Raw genomic sequence first — 23026 nt, 5'->3', positions numbered from 1 at the left:
CAAAATTGGCCACTAGCCATCAATAGTTGAAGCTGGGTGATTATTACATCGAGGTTCGTTCAGGTTTTTTCTCTATTTTTTTAAATACTGGAAATTCTTAGGGTGCTTGGTTGGCTCGGTCGGTTAAACATCCAACTCTTGATTTCAGTTCAGTCATGATCTCAGGGGTGAAATTGAACCCCAAGCCCTGTGTAGGGCTCCACACTCAGCAGGGAGTTTGCTTCTCCCTCTGTCTCTCTCTTAAATAAATAAATAAATCTTTTAAAAGATTAAAAAATAAAATAAATATTGAAAATAGTTCATAATAAAAATAATTCTGTGCCTCACAGTTTACCTCACTGATTTTTGGAGAAATTTGAATATTGAATATTAAAATTTATTGTTATTTTCATGAAGGAGCAAATGAACAAATAAGAAATGATTATAATTTACATCTAGGAAAAGTTGGTAGTTTTCTTTTTCTTTAAAGAAGAATTCTGATAGCCTAACTATAAAATCAACTGAATATTGTGGAGCGCCTGGGTGGCTCAGTTGTTAAGCATCTGCCTTCGGCTCAGGGTGTGATCCCGTTCTGGGATCGAGCCCCGCATCAGGCTCCTCCGCTGGGAGCCTGCTTCTTCCTCTCCCATTCCCCCTGCTTGTGTTCCCTCTCTCGCTGGCTGTCACTCTCTGTCAAATAAAAAAACAAAAAAAACAAAAACCAAAAACCCCAATTGAATATTGGGATAAGCTCCCAGAGATCCCAAGCCCACCCTCAGGTTCGTGATCTGCTAGGACCCATGGGACTGTGCATATGGTCATAGTCACAGCTGTGTTTCCCTGTGAGAGACTACAGAGCAAAGTCAGGACAGGGAAAAGGGGCTTGGGGAAGATTCCAGAGGAAACCAGATTCAAGCTGCCAAGAGCCCCCTCGCAGTGGAGTCACACAAGATGCACTTCATTTTTCCAGCAATGAGCTGTGACAATATGTGTGAAATTTTAACAGGGTCTCATTAGAGACCCAGGACCCAGGGGTTTATTGGGGGCTGCTCAGATAGGCATGTCACCCTAGCACACTGTAAAACTCTAGACCCTCCAGAAGGAAAGAGGCATTCAGTATAAACGACACTCTCTGTACAAATGGGTTAGGCACAACGAGCCATTCAGATTACAGAATGATGGAACTTCTCCTGTAATCCACATTCCCAGATGCCAGCCAGGCGGCAGCAGAAGAGCAGGCCTTCCTGAGGGGAGCAGTCTCGGATCTGCTGTGTGAACTCTCTTCTATACAAGAGCTGTAAAAACAGTAGCTCTTTGGAAACCAGGGACTAGACAGTGCATGGCTTTATGATTTTATTATAAATGTTATCGAATGCAGTTTTATTTCTTCTTTTCTGAAATATGAAACACTTTTTTCCTTAGCTACTGGAACATAAAGATAAAATTACAGCTTTTAGAGAATTACTTGCAAAAGAAAAAGCATTTCACGATCAGGTTACTGAGGTGAGTTTAACTTTTACCATGCACTGTCTTTAACATGCAGAAATACAATTTCAAATATTTATGTTCTTTTGGTATATTTGCTGAAATCCTTCGAGCTCCAAGTTCTACACTTCTATTATTCTAGCCACTGAAGAGCTCTTTGATTGTTAAACTTATAAAGTATTTATTGTCAAATTTCCCAAGGAATGTGAAAGTATTGGAAGTGAGCAAAATATATTAAATCTCAGGTTACAGGTTTTGATTCATATGAAGCCAAGAATGTTAGAGATGTGCCTATCTTATTGGGAACCAAACTGAATAAGTACCACAATCTGAATGAAGAGCTTGATTTCTTGGTAAGGAAGACCTTTTGTTGCTTTGCTAGCATTCTTATCCATAGCACCATTTTATTAACAAGTTTAAGAAACTATCAACCTTCAGGGGCAACTGGGTGGCTCAGTCATTAAGCGCCTGCCTTCGGCTCAGGGCGTGATCCTGGCGTTATGGGATCGAGCCCCACATCAGGCTCCTCCGCTGGGAGCCTGCTTCTTCCTCTCCCCCTCCCCCTGCTTGTGTTCCCTCTCTCGCTGGCTGTCTCTATCTCTGTCAAATGAATAAATAAAATCTTAAAAAAAAAAAAACTATCAACCTTCAAAAAATTTGTTCATTAAAATGGTCACACACTGGCACTGTGGCAGCGTTATTCGACCATAAAAGTATACAATTGAAGTTTGCATTTTCAGGTTTTGAGATTTTACATATTGTCCTACCTGATTATTGTTTAGACTAATCAGATTTATTTCTTTCAAAATGCAGAAATCAAAAAATGGATGCTATTTTTCACAGTGACTGAAACACATTTATATTTTTGCATATACTACCACCATTCTTTTTTTTTTTAAGTTTTATTTATTTTTTTTAGTAATCTCTACATCCAACGTGGGGCAAGAACTCACAGTCCTGAGATCAAGAATTGCATGCTCTTCCGACTGAGCCAGCCAGGCCCCCTGCTCTCACCATTCTAAATATCAGTGTATCAGTAGCTGTTTACAACAACTATGATTAAGGAATACTTTGGGAAATTGTTCACTTTAGATGCCATCTAAAGATGAAGGCATCTCCACAAAAAGAGATGGTAATTATGTGACTTAATGGAGATGTTAGCTAATGCTGTGGTGGTGATCATTTTGCAGCAGAGAAGTGTATCAAATCAGCGTGCTGGACACCTTAAACTTACACAGTGTATATGTCAGTTATAACTCAAAAAAGCTGGAAAAAAAATACAGGCAGATAAAACAGGAAAAATACGTGGTAAGAAAGGGAAAATGTGATCTTGGTATCTAGGTAGTTACAGAGTTGATCCCACTAAAACAAAAAGGTGATTAATTAATGTAGTTTATTTTTTAATAGCAGTTAATTAGAGAAGTCTATCATATTTCTAAATTATTAAAAATTGGCATTCTCCAAACATCCATAGCATAACCATTCATCTTTGAGAGAGAAGAAAAAGTCCAATGTGGTGAGGGCTCAAAAGTTTCTCATAATTCATTATTTTTTAAAATTTCAATAAGTAATTATTGGCATCTCACAAAAGGCTAAAAATGCTAGTCATTATGGAGGCAGAAAGCCAAATCAAACATGATCTCTGCTTCTAAGACACCTAGAAAAGAAGATAAAATATGTAAATAACTGTTCACAAAGGGTGAAGGGGAAGTTCCTTAAAAAGTGATACAGTGGCCAGTGGTCTAACAGAGGTGATGTTTGTCAAATGATAAGCTCAGAGGAGGAACAGATACTGTCCAAGTAGGGGAGTCCTGGGACACCTCGTGAAGGGAATGGCAGCTGGACTTTGAAAACTAGTAAAGTCTGAGCATAGGGAGATGAGAGGAGAGCCCTCAGTCAATTCTGTCATTCATTAGTAGTTTCTGTGCTTCGGGCATAAAAGATAATTCGAGTGGACCTTCATCTTCCCAGCAGTGGGAAGCTGTCATGAGAAAGAGGACACAACTAGAAGCACGTCAGACACACTATGTCATTTCTAAAATGTGCTACAGTCTACTTGTACAAACTGTATGTCAGAGAAACCAAATAATCCATGAGGGAGGGAGCCCTTCACTGAAAAGGTAAGCTACTAAGAACAGAAGAGAAAAGGGATCTTTTGGGGGCAATTATAATGGCTGCTAAAACCTTATATTCAAGACTGGGGGAGGTTTGTTTTTTTGGTTTTTTTTGGTTTTGTTTTTGTTTTCTGAGAGAGAGAATTGGTGTGGGGAGGGGGAACAGAAGGAGAGGGAGAGAGAGAATTCCAAGCAGGCTCCACACCCAGCACAGAGCCCTGATGCGGAGCTCAGCATGGGGCTGAGTCTCACCACCCTGAGATCACGACCTGAGCCGAAATCAAGAATCCGATGCTTAACCGACTGAGCCCCCAGGCGCCCCTGAGGGGGAGCTTTTAATGAACGGGTCAAACTGGCAAGCCCCTGAGCCTGCTAATCAGTCTCAAGCCGCTAAAGGTGAGACACGCACCCCTGTGCCCCCGATGTGATGCAGGAGGACAAGACACAGCAGATCTGTGAAGTCTTCTCACCGAAACAACTGGATCCGCAAGGAGGCTTCTAGACTACCTTGACTGTAGGTAAAGAGACGTATTAGATGACACCATGATAACAAATCCAGAGTGTGGAAGATTCTCATCAGTAAACACTTGGCACGAGAAAAGGGAGGGAGAGGAAAGGGATAGCTGGTATAGACTAAAGGACGGTGGAGACGAGGAACAAATCAACCAAATGCAGTGTGTGACACCTGTAGGTCCTGATTTGAACAAACCTACTCTAAAAAGGTATTTGTGATATAATAGCAGAGAAAGGAACACAGTCTGGGTGTTAGATAATTTTAAGTTATTGTTAATTTTAATATCTTTGATATCATTATGTTTTTATTTATTTATTTTTTATTTTTTAAAGTTTTACTTAAGTAATCTCTGCACCCAATGTGGGGCTCAAACTCACAGCCCCTGAGATCCAGAGCTGTATACGCCTCTGACTGAGCCAGCCAGGTGCCCAAATATCATTGTGTTTTTAAAAGCCCTTATCTGTTACATATTGAAAAGTATTTATGAGTGAATTAATAGAATGGGTAGGTTTGCTTCATTTTTTTCCTCTAAATTTAAATTCAATTATTTAACATATATTATTAGTTTCAGAGGTAGCGTTCAGTGATTCATCATTCTCATATAATACCCAGTGCTCATTACATCACATGCCCTCCTTAAAATCCATCACCTATGATTAAGAGTCTCTTATGGTTTGTCTCCCTCTCTGATTTCGTATTATTTTATTTTTCCCTCTCTTCCCCTATGATCCTCTGCACTGTTTCTTACATTCCACATATAAGTGAAGCCATATGATAATTGTCTTTCTCTGATTGACTTATTTTGCTTAGCATAATACCCCCTAGTTCCATCCACATTGTTGCAAATGGCAAGATTTCATTTTTTGGATGGCTGAGTATTCCATTGTATGTATATACCACATCTTCTTTATCTATTCATCTGTCAGTGGACATCCGGGCTCTTCCCATAGTTTGGCTATTGTGGACATTGCTGCTATAAACATTGGGGTGCAGGAGCCCCTTCGAATCACTACATTCATGTCTTTGGGGTAAATACCCAGTAGTGCCAATTGCTGGGTCGTAGGGTAGCTCTATTTTCAACTTTTTGAGGAACCTCCATACTGTTTTCCAGAGTGGCTACACCAGCTTACATTCCTACCAACAGTGTAGGAAGGTTCTCCTTTCTCTGCATCCTCACCTACGTCTGTCATTTCCTGGCTTGTTAATTTTAGCCATTCTGACTGATGTGAGGTGGTATCTCATTGTGGTTTTGATTTGTATTTCCCTGATGCCTAGTGATGCGGAGCATTTTTTCATGTGTCTGTTGGCCTTTGGGATGTCTTCTTTGGAGAAATGTCTGTTCATGTCTTCTGCCCATTTCTTGATTGGGTTATTTGTTCTTTAGGTGTTGAGTTTGATAAGTTCTTTATAGATTTTGGATACCAGCCCTTTATCTGATAAGACATTTGCAAATATCTTCTCCCATAGAGTGGGTAGGTGTGCTTTTAAATACTCCAGGGGAATGAAAAGATGGCAGGGCTGGGGCAGCAGGAGGTTGGAGATGGATGAAAAACTGATGGAAAAATATTGATGATTGTTGAAGTTAAGTGATGGGCACACAGGCTCATTATACTTCTCGCTTTCCTTTTTATGTGTTTGGAATTTCCTGAAATAAAGAGTTTTGGTTGTGTTCTTTGTTTTTGAAACGCAGAAGCGTGCTCTGGAAGGCTCACTTCTCATTCTCTAAGGAACTCTAGGCCAGCAAGACGTGGTCTGCTGGAGCTGAGTCTGATGGCTCATACGTCCTCTACTGCTTTGTCATGTGCTTCTCTTGGAGCCCTTCTGACCCCTTGCTTTTGGTTCTTCTTCACGATTCTGAACTTCCTGTTGCTCCTTTCACCTCCTGACCTCCTCTAGCTTGAGACAGGGTCTTCACCCCAGCTTTGCCTACTGCCAGGCTCTAATGCTGTGGGTATTTAACTGTCAAGTGCACAATGTCTCCTGATCCTAGAAGCATTTGATAAGGTACACCGAAGTCAGGGATTTGGTCAGAGGGAACAGATAAGAATCTAGTTAGCAGTGCTAGGGTTTAGGGTTCAGGTTAGGCTAATAGTAATGATTTCTCAAGGTCCTCCTAGAGCCCATCTTCAGTAAAATAGGAATCTTTTTATAAAAATAAAATATTTTTAGGGGCACCTGGGTGGCTCAGCTGGTTAAGCATCTGCCTTCAGCTCAGGCCATGATCTCAGGGTCCTGGGATTAAGACCCACGTCGGGCTCCCTTGCTCAGCAGGGAGCCTGCTTCTCCCTCTCCCTCTGTAGCTCCCCCTGCTTATACTCTTGCTCTCTCAAAGAAATAAATAAAATCCTTAAAAAACAAAATGTTTTTAAACCAGTAATACAGAAGATACCCTTTAACTGTTATTATAATAGTTGAAGATTAGGGGCACCTGGGTGGCACGGTCATTAAGCGTCTGCCTCCGGCTCAGGGCGTGATCCCAGCGTTCTGGGATCGAGCCCTATGTCAGGCTCTTCCGCTGGGAGCCTGCTTCTTCCTCTCCCACTCCCCTTGCTTGTGTTCCCTTTCTCGCTGGCTGTCTCTCTCTGTCAAATAAATAAATAAAATCTTTAAAAAATAAAAAAAAATAATAATAATAGTTGAAGATTAAAAACTGAAATACTATCCTAAAACATACCATATATGTCACTAAACTTTACTACATGTGTACATACTTTACTATGTATATAGTGTGTATACACACACACACACACTTTACTACAGTACTCTCTGTATTACGTGAAACATTTATTTAATTTATTATTTTGGTAGTCTTTAAAGTTAGACGTTTATTTCTAGTCAAGGAAATACTCAGAAGGTAGCAGATTATTTTCATATTCATCTCCTTTAATCGTAAAATAAGGAAACCTATGATGCAAGGCAGAGAGTTACTACTCTAGGAGGAATGTTCTAAGTGAGCCAAAAGAAAACAATCACAACCCAGCGTCTCATGGTTCCTCTGAACTATTAAACATACCCACCAGTTCCTGGATTTGGACACAGTATTCCCTTGAGCAAACTTTATAGTTAGTGGCCCTTTCTGCCACTGAACAGCCTCCTGAGGAAGATTGAGGGCTCACTAGAACTCCGGTCACAGATGCGATGGCTGTCCCGTCAAACACAATGCTTGCTCCTCAGTTTCCACAGGAAGACGTCAACCTTACCATCAGTTTCCTTGCTCTCTCAAGCACCCTGGGCCCTCACGGGATACTATGACCCTATTCCTCACCTTCCTGGCTTCGATTTTCCTAAACCGTATTCTGAAGCTGGTGTAAGAAGCAACGCTTGCACGACGGAGCCTTGCTGCAGGATCTAACATCAGCCTATTCACTGACCAACTCGGAGCTTGCTAAGGACTCTTCATCCCTGAAGGATGATCTTTGCAGCTGTCTCATGGCTCTCAGAGTAAGCACGGTGGAAAACACAGTTCGCTTCATGGTCAGATACACATGTCCCCACACACAGAAGAAACACTGGTTTTTTATTCTTCTGTTCTATTCCATGTTTTTGTGTTGGTCATAAATCCATTTCACTGCTTAATAAAGAGTCACAACCTGGGTCCCGATGATTCTCAGAAAGTTGCTGCGTGGGACATGCTGGCTTGGCCTTCACAGAATTGCTTTTACCAAGCGCTTGGTGTTATGCCCTCAGCAATCCTAGGAAACCTCTTTCTCCATTTGTTACAGAGAGATTGTTATTTCACTTAGTGCCACAGGGATGAGAACTTCCTTGGAGACCTTAGACCTACTAGGAAAAACCTGTCTTTAGAAACAGGTGTGTTTTCATCACACGAATAATGAAAATCATGTAACTGGCCAGATTTCAGTTTTGCTTTAGCTGCAGAGAAGTTCGGTACCAAACACATGGCAGAGTATAGTCAGGTGTTCACTGTCTTCGTAGACGCATATTGTCCTTCACTTGTTCTGTACATTCTGCTTGAATTGTACTTAATGTATATCTTACTCTATGTATTCAATCTCAAAACCTGTGTGGAAAGAATTGGGAAGTCAATCAATCAATCAATTAATCAATCAGCCAGCCTTCAGATGTCCCAATCTCCTAGGCTGTTCATAACAATGATGGATACATCTACTGTCCTGGTGAAATGTTATGTCTACCTTGACACACTTCTTCTGTAAGTTGACAGTAGCAGAGTATAAGACAACCCCATATGAGGAAAAAGTATTAATGGAAGCAAAAAAAATTTTTTTTCCTTAGGAAACCCGGAATTATGAACTAGGTAGAGCTAAACAGCTTGACAGTATTACAAGGACACTTGGTACCCCTCATCATAGAAGGCCTCAGTGATCCTGGTGGTAGGCAGAGTAATGGCCGCCCAAAGATCTCCACACCCTGGTCCTCGGACATGGCAACGGGGACTTTGCATCCCTTGATAAAATAAGAAATCTAGGCACTTATGGCAAAAGGGACTTTGCAGGTGTGATTAAATCAAGGACCTTGAGATGTGGAGGTGATTATCCTGAATTATCAGGATGGGCCCAATCTAATCTCGTGCATCCAGCCGTGTCAGAGAGAGATAGGACTTTGAAGAATGTTAGAGACATAACATTGCTGGCTTTGAGGATGAGGGCAGGGGACCACAAGCCAAGGAATGTGGGCAGCCTTCAGAAGGTGGGAACTAAAGCCTTCAGAAAGGAACACAGCCCTGCTGATGCTTAACTTTAGCCAAATGAGGAGACCCCTGTCACACTTCTAACTTACAGAACTGTAAGATAATAAATTTTTATTGTTGTAAGCCACTAAGTTTGTGGTTATTTCTTATAGCAGCAATTAAAAAAACTAATACAAGATGTGTTGACCTTATTTTTTTTTAGCAATCTGGATTTCAGTGACTCATAGTATCTTAGGGCAATTAATACATTATTAACTTGGAACTATGTCCACAAATCTAGAACACAGAGGGGCCATAGCGGGGACCCAACCTAGGAAATCTTCTGCTGGAGGACTTCATGACCGAGCAGTGACACCTGGACTGAGGGTCCTTCATCCAGCCCCAGCAGCCAGCTGGCTTCTCCACCCCTCAGTGCTATGTCCACACAGTGTGGAAAGCAGCTTTCCAAGAAGACTTCCTCCTCCACTCTGGGCAAGTGTATGTTGCTATGGACAGGGCCAGACATGGATACTCTTCCTCTTCCTTACTCAGCCCTACCTTTGGAGCCTGCTTCAAGATGATTGTCAAGGCCCATCACTCCAGCTGTGGGTCTGCATTTGTGCCATGCGCTTCAGCACACGTGGGCAGATGCTACAGGAAAGGAGGTGCTAGGGAGATGGGAGAGCCTGCCACTGCACCTGTTGTCAGCCCTCAAGCACCGTGGGGTGAGGAGGTCTTGTTGGACCTTATGTAAGGGCTTTGATGCTATCTTAAAAAGTATGTATTTTAAATATTGCACACCAAACTATGTAAAAACTAATATAATAAATAGCCATGTATCTACCGCCCAGGTAAAGAAATGAAACATGAATATAGTTGAAGCCCCTGTGGCCCTCTCCAGTTGCATTTTCCTCCCCTCCAGCCCGTGGTAACGTTATCCTGAATTTAGTGTTTAACTTCGCCAGGCTCGTCTGTATTTCCTGCTCACATATTTATCTTTAAACAACAGACAGTATTGTTTTGCCTATTTTTTTATTGTATCTTATATACCATTTTCTAAGTTTTGCCCTCTCAATCTTATAACTGCAAGATTCTTTTTGTGATAGGTGTTGCTGTAACTTACCCTTTTTCACTCCTGTGTAGTATTTTAACATATGACTAAACCCTAGCTAACACTAGAACATTTCAGATACATCCAGTCTTTGTCCACACACTTTTACAGAGTTCACTGTATGTAAACTTTGAATTTTGTTTTAATAAATATATCGCATATTTTTTACGTTACTATGCTATCCTTATAGATTGTATATAATTTTCAGTGACTGCATTAGATTCCATAGAGTGAAATGACAATAATTTTTTAGCCATTCCTCTTGTTGGATATTTGGGTTCTTTTTACTTTTATCTGTAGAGTTTGTTCCTTTGTGAGTTATTTCCCTAGAATAAATTACCGAAGTGGGATTACTGCTTTTAAAGCTATAAATAAGCATGTGGGTCTTTATGTACACTAGCAAATGAATTTTCAAAAGACTTAAACTTTACCTTGCAGACATCAGTGTGTTTGTGGTACTATTTCACCAAAACCTTCCAGTATTAAATATTATCACTTGAAAGTTTTCCAAACAATTGGCCTTTCGCTGTATACTTATAGTAAGATGGAACATTTTTCAGTGTATTGCTTTTGCCATTATATTTGTGGGACAGTCTCACCTGTAGATTTTAATGTACGTGCAGTTTAACAATTGTCATTTTTTTAAAAAAGATTTTATTTATTTATTTGACAGAGATAGAGACAGTCAGCGAGAGAGGGAACACAAGCGGGGGTAGTGGGAGAGGAAGAAGCAGCGGAGGAGCCCGATGCGGGGCTCGATCCCAGAACGCCGGGATCACGCCTTGAGCCGAAGGCAGACGCTTAACGACTGAGCCACCCAGGCGCCCCTAACAATTGTCATTTAACACAGGTTTTAACACATGCATTATGTTTTCAAGGAATAAGAATTGTGATAGAATAAATAATAGCCACTATGCCCAGATTCCAAACTGCTTTCCAAGCCAAAGTGTTTTAAATCTGTTACAGTACATATTCCTGGGCCTGATACCCATCTAAAGATGTTTTGCTTTTTCTTCAATTTAGCTTGTCCCCAAGTCTGACTTCTCTTCTATCTTCACTTAGTTATGGTGACTGACTGGGGAGGCTGGAGGAGTGGGAGCAGGGGGAGAAGTTTCCCAGTGAGAGCTGAGATTCTCACTGGGGGCAACAGAGCATAACAAAATCAAGGACCGAAACTAAACAGGGCCAAAACCCATGCAGGAATGTCATGTGAAAGGCCTAGAAGGGAAGCCACAAGAATCACTGACCGAAGGCGGGGGGTAGTGGCCCCAGGCATAGTATCTGTGGATGAAGAAATCTAGGGCCAGGTAGAATAGAGTTCAGGGAAGGCTCTTCTCTGTGAACCCTCTTGTGAATGGGAGTTCTGTCATCTCTTTGACTCACAACAGTCTATATCTCCTGCCATTTTTCTTTAAAGCTTTTATTTATTTATTTGACAGAGAGAGAGGGCATGCACAAGCAGGGGGAGCAGCAGAGGGAGAGGGAGACAAGCAGAATCCCTGCTGAGCAGGGAGCCTGACGTGGGGCTCATGACCTGAGCCTAAGGCAGACCCTTAACCGATGGAGCCATCCAGCTGCCCCTATCTCCTGCCATTTTAAGCCAAGTGCATAGAAAGTCACTTTACTAATGTTCAGTTTCTCTCCCTTCATTCAAATCTGCTTTCTTTTGGTGGAGACTTGGAGGGGGTTCAGATTTCCTGGCATTTAGCTCTGAAGCATACAGCATCTCTGAGACATCAAGGAAAAGACTCCACATTAAAGGACAGCTTTCATTAATATTAATCAAATAGCCACATTCAAGGTTATCTTGTAATATCTTCTTTTAACAAAGAGAAACGCTGCCACCACCCCATCCTTCAAATTATTACTTAAATATTACTTTACATATTAAAAAGTACTTTTTGGTACGCTTTCACGAAAATGTTTTAGACTTTTTCAGTGATTTGACTCTAATACACTGTCTTCTAAAACTTTTCTATTTTGGAATTTTTTTTAAACTTTAAAATTTGAGCTCTTGATGAAAAGACAAGCCAGAAACTGGGAGAAAACATTTGAAAATCACAGATTTGATAGAGAACTTGTATCTAGAATATGCCAAGCACCCTCAAAACATTGTAATAAGAAAATAACCCAATTTAGGGGCGCCTGGGTAGTGCAGTCGTTAAGCGTCTGCCTTCGGCTCAGGGCATGGTCCCGGCGTTCTGGGATCGAGTCCCACATCGGGCTCCTCCGCTGGGAGCCTGCTTCTTCCTCTCCCACTCCCCTGCTGTGTTCCCTCTCTTGCTGGCTGTCTCTCTGTCACATAAATAAGTACAATCTTCAAAAAAAGAAAGAAAGAAAGAAAGAAAGAAAGAAAGAAAGAAAGAAAGAAAGAAAGAAAGAAAGAAAGAAAAAGAAAAGAACCCAATTTAAAAAGTAGGCAAAAGGGGCACCTGGGTGGCACAGTGGGTCAAGCGTCTGACTCTTGATTTTGGCTCTGGTAATGATGTCAGGTCATGAGATCGAGTGCCCTGTCAGGCTCCAGGCTCAGCATGGAGTCTGCTTCTCCCTCTGCCCTTCCCCACCGTATATGCTCGCTCTCTCTCTCAAATAAATAAAATATTTTTTAAAAAAGAAAGCATATGTTCATACAAAGACTTATACACGAAGGTTCCTAGCAGCTTTATTTATAATAACCAAAACCTGAAAGCAACTCGAATGCTGATTAAGGAATGCATAAACAAACTGTGGCACGGCCGTGTGATGGACTAGTACTCGGCAGTGAAAAAGGGGAGAACTACTGACACACATGCAGCATAGAGGAATTTCAAAGCTGTGTGGAATGAGAGCCAGACAAGAGTAAATACTGTTTGCTTCTATTCTCTCAAACTCTAGGAAATACAGATTAATCACTAGTGACAGAAAGCAGGTTGGTATTTGCCTAGGGCTGGCATAGAGTGTGGGAGTCAGGGAAGACAGGCAGGCAGGAGGGAGGAGCTACCAAGACAAGAGGAGGGGCAGTGACGGATATGTTTATCTTGACTGTGGTGATGGTTTCATAGTTGTATACATATGTGAAAATTTACCTCACCGTCCTCTTTAAATACGTGCAATTTATCGTATGTCACTTACACTCTTGAAGCAGTTAAACTTTACATGCTTCAGCAGAAACTTTTTTTTCACTATAATTCAAAAAACTGCTTTACAAGAACTAGTCCTTTTTCTCTAAAACAAATATCCCTTAATTCCTTTAATTTGAGGTTAGGAAATTAAAAAACTCAACCCAAGGACTTTATTAAAAGGGTTCTTACTTTGATCTTGAAAGCCATTAAAGAAATCCAAAACATGCCATGAAGTCAATAATGAGAAACAGAAGTGAGAAGCAATTTCATATTGTTTCAGTAAGAGGCCATGAGATAGGTGAGGCTGCAGGTGAGGAGTCCAGGTGAGGAGAAGCAAAGGACTAGAATGAGAAAAGCCCTGTATTAATGGGTAATAAATATGGGTTTTAGTCTTTGCACTTCTAGACATACCCTTTCAAAAACTTTTAGATTCTCTTCACCTTGATTTCCTCTGTTAAAATGAGGTCATAATATCCGTACTCCCTACCTTAAATAATGTATGTAGTCAGAGGAGTAGCACCACTAACTTGGTACCGTCCCCATTAATTTAACAAGAGAGTAGGAATAAGGGGAGCCTGGGTGGCTCAGTCAATTGAGCGTCCGACTCTTGATTTCAGCTCAGATCCCGATCTCAGGGTGGTGAGATCAAGCCTCCCATCGGGCTCTTCTCTTCAGCACAGAGTCTGCTCATCCCTCTTCCTCTGCTTCTCCCCATGCTCAAGCGCTCTCTCGCTCTCTGTCAAATAAATAAATAAATAAATAAATAAATAAATAAATAAATAAATAAAATCTTAAAAAAAGAAGTAAGAATAAGAAAGTTGCCATTACTACAGCAAATTTATTTTGCCATTGCTTCTCCTAGGGGATTTCACTCGAGATACACAAGTATATCTAAAACATTACAAGATTGATGGCCATTCTTAACATTGGTATTTTTTTATTTTTTTAAGGATTTTATTTATTTATGAGAGAGAGAGCACGAGTCGGGGGAGAGGCAGATGGAGAAGCAGGCTCCATACTAAGCAGAGAGCCCAATGTGGGCCTCGATCCCAGGACCTCGGGATCATGATCTGAGCCAAAGGCAGACACTTAACCAACTGAGCCACAGAGATGCCCCTTAACATTGGTGTTTAATGGGGATGTTTCTGTCATTTTTCTTCTATAACTGATTTAAAAATTAAGGTAACTTCTAAGGGAACTTGGGAATACCCTTTCCAGATAATTAATCCAAGATGATACTTTTAGAAATAAAATTTTTATTATTTATTTATTTATTGCAAATAAACATTGGATCTTAGGTCAGAACATGACATATGAGCTGAACCTTTTTTTAAAACTTGCCATCACTGGGGCGCCTGGGTGGCACAGTGGTTGGGCGTCTGCCTTCAGCTCAGGGCGTGATCCCAGCCTTATGGGATCGAGCCCCATGTCAGGCTCCTCTGCTATGAGCCTGCTTCTTCCTCTCCCACTCCCCCTGCCTGTGTTCCCTCTCTCGCTGGCTGTCTCTCTCTCTGTCGAATAAATAAATAAAATCTTAAAAAAAAAAACAACTTGCCACCATTAATGCAAGTTGAGAATATTTATCAAACCTGAAAATGCTTCATCAAGTACATTGGTGCTTTACTTCAGATAGAATCAAGTGTGTTTATGCATTGGTTACAAATGGAAAGAGGGTAAAAAAAAAAAAAAGAAAGAGGATAGTGAAGATTTGGGCTGATATTTATATTCACTAACAAGTGTTAAATGATTTGCAAACCTGTTTCATAATACGAAATTCAAGAGAATTATAACTAATAAAATAATTTCTCCTTACCTGTTCTACGTGCAATCTAACTAGGATTAGCAACTATTGATTCACTTATGGTACAACTTGGTTTATGAGAATCTTGGAATAAAGATTAGGTCACTGTTCTCATTTGTTCTCAGTATATGGTTTTCACGACAGTTTCCAGGTCAGTATTTTTACTATGTTTCTCCATAGATTGCAAAATTGGGAAGTCTTCTAGAGTCAAAAGAAGACCACTGCAACAGACTCATTGAAGAAAATGACAAATATCAAAGACATTTAGGCAACTTAATAAATAAGGTACACATTTTCTTATAGAAATCTTTGTCTTTAAAAACTATGCCAGGGCACCTGGCTGGCTCAGTCGGTTAAGCCTCTGCCTTCAGCTCAGGTCAAGATCCCAGGGTCCTGGGATCGAGTCCCACATCGGGGCTCTGTAGGGAGCCTGCTTCTCCCTCTGCCTCTGCCTCTCTCTCTCTCTCTGTCTCCCATGAATGAATGAATGAATGAATGAATGAATGAATGAATGAATAAAAGCTTTAAAAAATAATAAAATAAAATAAAAACTATGCCAAATACTTTAATAGAATTTTGGTGCTGCAAAGGATCCGAGGAATGATGGAATATATTTATATTGATTCTACTTCTTAATGACATTATAAAATGCTGCCATTAGCTTTTTTAGCTGACACTTAGCAAAGAACATTCTGTGTATCTTTACCTCTGCCATCAGCAATTTCAGGTCTTAGTATTGCGACTTCATTTTGTGGGTAATTATAAATCTTGCCAACTTGACATTCTAGTTTACCTCCTAAAAGGTGCATTCACTTTAACCAAACAGACAGTAACCCTTAGTGGCTACATCCACCCCTTGTGTGGAAGACAGTGGATTACAGTTGACCCACAACAGCTGTCCACTTTCTGACACTTCACTCCTTCATGATGACTACGCACTTTATAATTCTATTTCTGTTCATATTCCTGATTTCAAACTGTAAGGAAGATGTTTTGCCTACTGTAAAACTACTGGTGGGAGTCACATGATTGAATGTCAGTGTGTAGAGATTTTTTTTAAAAGCAAAAAATAAACAGAAATTCTGCAATTTATCAGAGAATAATTTTTAGCTTCTTTTTTCAAGGTTACATCATATGAAGAAATCATAGAATGTGCTGACCAAAGGCTCGTGATATCCCACTCCCAGATTGCACAGTAAGTTGAAAAAGCTTAGTTTTTAATTTTGTAAACATTTACTCATATTTTATTTCGTTCTCTGGCTTGCCAAGTTCCTGTTCTTAGACTCCTAGGAAGAGGAAAAATGTGCAGTTTTTATAAATTAAGACCATTTCTTCAATAAAATAGTCTGCTTAATGTCTGACTACTTGAAGAGTCAGAATAACTGGATTTTCATCTTCCTTTCTCAGCGCTCCCTTTGATTTCAGGGAGGGGGGAGGTGATGGAATTAGTGAGAGATCCAAAAATTTCACAAGATATTCCATGGTAGTAAAATAACCTTGCAATGCTTAGACTTTATTCACAAAAAAGTTTTTGAACACACACCAAATGAAACATACATGTATGTTTATCAAGAACCAACTAAACTCTCATTGGAATGAGATTCAGCTTGAAAACACTCCAAAATTAGTGTTTTTAAATTCTGCAAAAATTTTTTCACTCATTTATTATCCTCATTTCTCATATACTGTTTCCTCATCCTTCCCACAATTTCATTTATAATGTGCTGGCTATCATTAGAGCTTAAGCAAAAGGTCTAATCTTACATAGAAAGATACCCCCAAATAAGAACTTTCTATAGGGCTAACTCACCACAACGTAATTGAAAGCCTTGAGAAGTTTGTTTTTGCTTTTCAATGTTGTTTCTAAACAGAATGAATGTTAAAAGAATTTTCTGATTTTTCAGACTGACACAAGATTTAAATTTGAAGGAGGAAGGGAATGTTGTTAGACACTCAAGAGAAGTAAAATAAGACTCCTCTTTAACTTATAACCAAGAAAACTCAGCCAATGCTCAATCATCATGGGCTCATAAAATATAAAAATAATGAATAACCTAATATTTCTAAAACAATATCATACCATCACTCAGGCCACATTGCTTTGCCCCAGTTATTTTTAAAATTCAAAATTTTAAATTAAACTTATATTTCAGAAAATATATCCAGTTTGTGTTCAAGAAGAGACTTGACATCTAAGTTCTATAAATTGTACTAAAATGGTTGTCAATGGTGGCTGCTTATTAGAATTCCCTTGAATGTTTTATAAAAAAAATCCAATGCCCAGACCCTACTCCCCAATCCAATAAGCTAAAATACCACGTGGGTTCTGGGCATCAGTGTATTTCAAGACCTGTCCAGGAGATTATAATGTCTGGACAGTTCAAGAGCCACTGCCAGATATCATGTGGGTTGATTTAGTGATCAGAATTGTCATCTTTTTGATCAAATATAGTCTATTATACTCACAAAGACAGTTTTTAAAAAAAATTATAGTGAATTAGCTTTTATCTTATTAAAAGGTATATACTGCTTCAAAAATTATTGAATACATCATTAGAGCAATGTTTCTTTCAATTGGTGCTAGTCTATTCTGTTAAAATTTAGTGGTGTTTGAAGTATCTTTCTTCAAATATTTTCACTGGATAGTCTGTAAGTTTTCAATTTACATGTCTTGGATTTTAGAAACAGCTGCTTATTTATAAAAACCATTAATGATATTTGACTTTTCTAAAAGACTAAATAAAAGAAGGAACTTGGTAGGGTCCATTTTGTGCATGCAGCCAGAGTGATCTTTCTGAAATATAAATCTGATCATGCCCCTTAAAACACTTTCAGTGATTTCTTCCATCACTTTTTTTTCATTCAAATTTTTATTTAAATTCTAGTTAGTTAGAATGGATAAAGAAGATGTGGTCCATATATACAACGGAATATTACTCAGCCATCAGAAAGGATGATTACCTAACATTTGCATCAACATGGATGGAACTGGAGGAGATTATGCTAAGTGAAATAAGTCAAGCAGAGAAAGACAATTATCATATGGTTTCACTTATCTGTGGAACATAAGGAATAGCAGCAAGATCATTAGGAGAAGGAAGGGAAAAATGAAGGGGGGAAAACAGAGGGGAGACGAACCCTGAGAGACTGTGGACTCCGGGAAACAAACTGAGGGTTTTACAGGGGAGGGGGTAGGGGGGTAGGCTAGCCCGGTGATGGGTAGTAAGGAGGGCATGTATTGCTTGGAGCACTGGATGTTATACGCAAACAATGAATCATGGAACACTACATGAAAAGCTAATGATGTACTGTAATTAAAAAAAATAAAAAATAAATTCTAGTTAATTAACATACAGTGCAATAGCAGTTTCAGGAGTAGAATTTCGTGGTTCATCACTTACATATAACATCCAGGGCTCATCACAACAAGTGCCCTCTTTAATGCCTATCACCCAGTTACCCCATCACTCACCCACCTCCCTCCATCAACCCTGTTTGTTCTCTATTGTTAAGAGTCTCTTATAGTTTGTTTCCATATGATTTCACTCATATGCAGAACTGAAGAAACAAAACAGGTGAACCTATGGGAGGGGGGGAAGGAGGGGAGACAAACCATCACTTTTAGATAAAGGCAAAAATTCTTAGCATGGCCTGGAAGTTTCTTCAAGATATGGTTTCTGCCTGCCTTTCCAATAACATCTTGCCATTCCCCCTGCCTTGCTTTTAGCTACAGTGGAGATATTATATCTTCTCAAATGCATCGCATTCCCTTTTGCCTCATGGCATTAGCATAGGCTGTTCCACCTGGAATGCTCAGGCTACCCTCCCCCCAGTTATTTCCTATTGTCCTTCAAATCCCCACTCAAACACCCTTTCCTTAGAGGTACATTCACTTTCTTCCCAGTCTGAGTAAGGCAGTTTTCCACAACACTGCAGAGATTCAAGTACTCCTGCATCTCTCTCCCAAACACTGCTTCCTCTGTAACACCTATGGCTAGATCAGTTTCAGATGTAGAAGTCCCTGCTCCATACACGCCTGGTTCAGGAACACTTTTCCATGAAATGTTAGACTTGTTCTCTCTACGCTACTCCCCATGACATCTATGACAACATCATGGTGAGAGGTAGATCCTCTCACAAGAATACCCCAGTTCAACATACACATAGCCAACAGGTACGTGAAAAGGTGCTCACATCCCTAAGCATCATGGAAATGCAAATCAAAACCACAATGAGAAATCACCCCACACCTGTTAGAATGGCTATTATTAACAAGACTAGAAGTAACAAGTGTTGGCTAAGATGGGGAGATGTACACTGTTGGTGGGAATGTAAATTGGTGCAGCCACTGTGGAAAACAGTATGGAAGTTCCTCAAAAAAGTAAAGATACAACCACCATATGATTCAGCAGTTCTACTTCTGGGTATTTATTTGAAGAAAATGAAAACTATCTTGAAAAGATATATGCACCCCCATGTTCACTGCTGCAATATTTACAATAGTCAAGATATGGAACCAACCTATGTATCCATCAGTGGATGAATAAAGAAAACATGGTATATGATGCAATGGAATATTATTCAGCCATAGAAACAAAGGCATGCCGCCATTTGTGACACCATCGATGGACCTCGAGGGTATCATGCTAAAAGAAATGAGTCCGAGAGAGAAAGACAGATACCATCTGATCTTACTTATATGTGGAATCTAAAAAACAAAACAAGTTCGTAGATGCAGAGAACAGATTAGTGGTTGGTGGGGGAGCTGGGTGGGGCAGTGAAATGGGTAAAAGGGATCACAAGGTACACACATCCAGTTATAAAATAAGTCATGGGGATGTAATGTAATCATAGTGACTACAGTTAATAATACTGTGTTGTATATTTGAAAGTTGCTAAGAGAGTAAATATTAAAATTTCTCATCACAAGAAAAAAATGTTGTAACTATATGGTAACAGATGGTAACGAGACTTATTGTGGTGATCATTTCACAAAATATACAAATATTGAAACATTATGTTGTACATCTGAAACTAATATGAAATGTTACGTCAATTATACCGCTCTAAAAATAATTTTAAAAACTACAAGTTAGATTGCACTATTTTAAAATGCTTTAAACCCTTGAATAGCCTCCCCTCCACACTTAATATAAATGCACACTCTTCACTATAGCTTCTAAAACCCTTCATAATCTTACCTTGTACTGTTCTTCCCACTTCAGCTTGGGCTCTCCTTAACCTCATTATTCCTTTTAGTTCCTAGAACTTGGCAAGACTTCCCTGTCTCGGGGCATTCACTCTTGCTCTTTCTTCTGCCTGGAATGTTTTCCCCTGAGCTGGCATTTTGTCCTTCTCATCCTTTAGTCTCTGTTCAAATGTCACCTTCTCAGAGAAGCCCTTCTGTGACCACACTATCTAACGTGACCCTTTTTCGGTTCCTCGGTGTCACAGAAATACATACCTCTGTACGTAATACATATTCAATGAACAGGATAGACAGCAGACTGGTCACAGAATAAGAAAGAATTAGTGAGTTAGAGAAAAAAAAAATCCATACACTGTATCACACAGACTCGTATGAAATAAAGATCAAGTGAAACAGTAACACTGTTTGCTCAGAGTAGAAAGATCCAAAATATCTGGAATTTTAGAAAAAGAGAATAGAATAGTGGAGAATAACCTATGAAGGATTTTTCAGAATAAACACCACTCAATACTCAGGTTTAGGGACCCCTACATATCTGAACAGGATAAACTGAAGGAAGCCAAGACCTAGCAGGGTTGTTGAGAAATTACAGAAAGCTAGGTAAGAGGGGGTCTTAAAACCAGACTTAGAGAAATGACGGTCTCTGCAAATGAAAGCCAGTTTGACTGACTGCTGTCCTGTTGATGGCAACAATAAAAGCCAACAGAGAATGGAATACTGTCTGCAAAGTGCTGGTAAGAATCAGTGCCAACTGAGAATGTTTGATCCACTTGAACTCTTGAAGAAATGCAGATGAGTTACAGAAATTGCAGACAAAAACATAGATCATTTACTGACAATAAGACTTTACTATTGGAAACTTCAAAATGAAATGAAAATGGAGAAATGACAAACAGGTGCAGCAGAGATTAAGGAGATATAATAAAAACTTTGTACCAATGATTTTGAGAAATTAGGTGAAATGGAAAGTTTATAGAAAAAATATTTTTATTAAAGATTTTTAAATTAATTAAACTTTTTAAAAAAGATTTTATTTATTAGAGAGAGCACACAAGCAGGGGGAGCTGCAGGCAGAGGGAGAGAGAGAAGCAGGCTCCCTGCAGAGTTCCGATGCGGGGCTTGATCCCAGGACCCTGGGATCATAACCCAAGCCGAAGGCAGTTGCTTAACCAACTGAGCCACCCAGGCACCCCTAAAGGTTTTTTTTTTAAGATTTTGTTTGTTTGTTTGTTTATTTGTTTATTTATTTATTTAGAGAGAGAGAGAGAGAGCAGGGGGGAGGGGCAGAGGGAGAGAAAATCCTAAGCAGACTCCCCCACTGAATGCAGAGCCTGATGCTGGGCTCCATCTCATGACCCTGACCTGAACTGACTGAGTCACCTTTTTTAAATTTTTTAAAAAATTTAAAAATCTTTTTAAATTGATTCAGGGAAGAAAGAAAATCTGAATTATTAAACATTAAAGCAGTTGTATGAAATTTTTCCCCACAAATAGTAAGCCCAGTGATTTTATGGATGCGTATTCCGGAGCATTTAATAAACAGATAAACCCAATCTTAAGCAAATTCTTTCAAAAGATAGAAAAATAATATAACCTTAACATTAAAGTCAGACAAGGACAGCCTGAAAAGTAAATGATAAGTTAATTACATCATAAATATAGATGCAACAATTATAAACAAGTTATAAACAAACTGAACCCAGCAATGAAAAAAACAACAGTGCATCCTGCGGAAATTAAATTTATCACAGCAATGAAAGGTTCAATGTTAGAAAGTCCACCACATCAACTGATTAAAGGAGAAAATATCATTTCAGTACGTTCAGGAATTCTACCGCAGTATACATTAAAAGTTTATTTTGTAGAGCTCATGACAAAAATACAAGTAAGGGAATCTTCCACTTTTTGATTAAGGGTTATGTTCCCATCACCTTCCTCTGCCAAAAAAAATTAAAGCCAACAGAGTAATCAACTGAAACACTCCAAGTATGTCATCTAAAAATCAGGAACAAGATATATAAACCCATGGTTGTTGCCAATTCTATTTAGCAATATCCTAGCAGTCCTGACCAGTGCCAAAAAAAGAGAAAAGAAATGAAAACTGTAGGGGCTCCTGGGTGGCTCAGTCGGTTAAGCATCTGACTCTTGGTTTCAGCTCCAGTCATGATCTCAGGGTCGTGAGACTGAGCCCTGCACTGGGCTCCGTGCTCAGCACTGAGTGTGACCGAGATTCTCTCTCCTTCTGCCCCTCCTGCTCATGCTCTCTCTCTCTCTTTCTCAAATAAATACACGAATCTTTTTTAAAAAAGAAAGAAAAGATGTAAAGATTGGTCTGAAAGTAACAAAATTGTCATTATTTTCCAATAATATAATTGCCTACACAGAAAACCCAAAACAATCTACATATAAATTATTGATATTTTAAATGACTTCAGTAAAATTGACAATTGCAAGAAAAACTTCCAAAGTCAATTGAATTTCTGTACATGAGCAACACACTATAAATAAGTACAATTTTTAAAACTCTATATATAATAGCAAACAAAAGTTCCCAACAAAAAATGTGCATGAACTTTGGGAAGATATGTTTGTCCTTACTGGAAGATTAAAAAATAAGTAAGCAGGGGACGATAAAATATTCATGGAGTAATGGGTAGAATGTTGTAATTTAAAAAAAAGTCTCAGTTCATTTCCCATCCTGGCCTCCCATATGGTCCAGCCATGCTACCTTGTTGTTCTGGGTGATCTTCCATTTCATTGCCTGTCCATCATGGACTGTAGTCTAAAGGCTTTGAGGACACTTCTCAGTGTCCTTTACATTAATATATTCACTATTACCATCCATAGGGTACCCACTGAGTCCTTGAAGAATACCCCCAAGGCCATGTCTCCTACAGACAACACTGCATTCATAGATAACAGTTCCTGCCCTTTCACAGCAACTGTGGTTTCTACCCACGTGAAGTCCGTATAAATGTCTTTCCATGTAAAACCAAATCAGAAGTCACAGAAAATTCCAGAGTGTAAATCCATAACCTTTCTTCCTAATTCCATTATAGTCTGA

The 23026-nt window shown here is 39.4% G+C and overlaps 1 protein-coding gene and 1 long non-coding RNA gene across 7 annotated transcripts in view; one reads left to right on the top strand and one right to left on the bottom strand.

The window, feature by feature from the left end:
* CAGE1 (cancer antigen 1) overlaps positions 1 to 23026 on the top strand; it is a 57233-nt gene that overhangs the window by 23572 nt on the left and 10635 nt on the right. For all 5 annotated transcript variants that reach the window (XM_045811506.2, XM_087857966.1, XM_045811504.2 and 2 more), the window contains exons 7-8: positions 14934 to 15038; positions 15878 to 15948. In XM_045811506.2, the coding sequence (XP_045667462.2) occupies positions 14934 to 15038; positions 15878 to 15948 (176 nt within the window). The remainder of the gene's footprint in view (positions 1 to 14933; positions 15039 to 15877; positions 15949 to 23026) is intronic.
* Positions 6837 to 23026, bottom strand: part of LOC123801484 (uncharacterized) — a 35454-nt gene continuing 19264 nt past the window's right edge. Inside the window, exons 4-5 of one of the 2 annotated variants that reach the window (XR_015722562.1) lie at positions 13440 to 13688; positions 6837 to 8113 (exon numbers count right to left, since the gene is read on the bottom strand). This is a non-coding gene — a long non-coding RNA (uncharacterized LOC123801484). Of the gene's footprint in view, positions 8114 to 12259; positions 13689 to 23026 lie in introns of those variants that run through there. The other variant, XR_006782248.2, reaches the window with a different exon arrangement.

This window comes from Ursus americanus, chromosome 32, assembly GCF_024610735.1.
Source record: "Ursus americanus isolate L20-20 chromosome 32, mUrsAme1.1.p, whole genome shotgun sequence".
NCBI lineage: Eukaryota > Metazoa > Chordata > Mammalia > Carnivora > Ursidae > Ursus > Ursus americanus.
The sequence above is the reverse complement of the archived record's forward strand: the minus strand, read 5'-3'. Positions and strand labels throughout refer to the sequence as shown.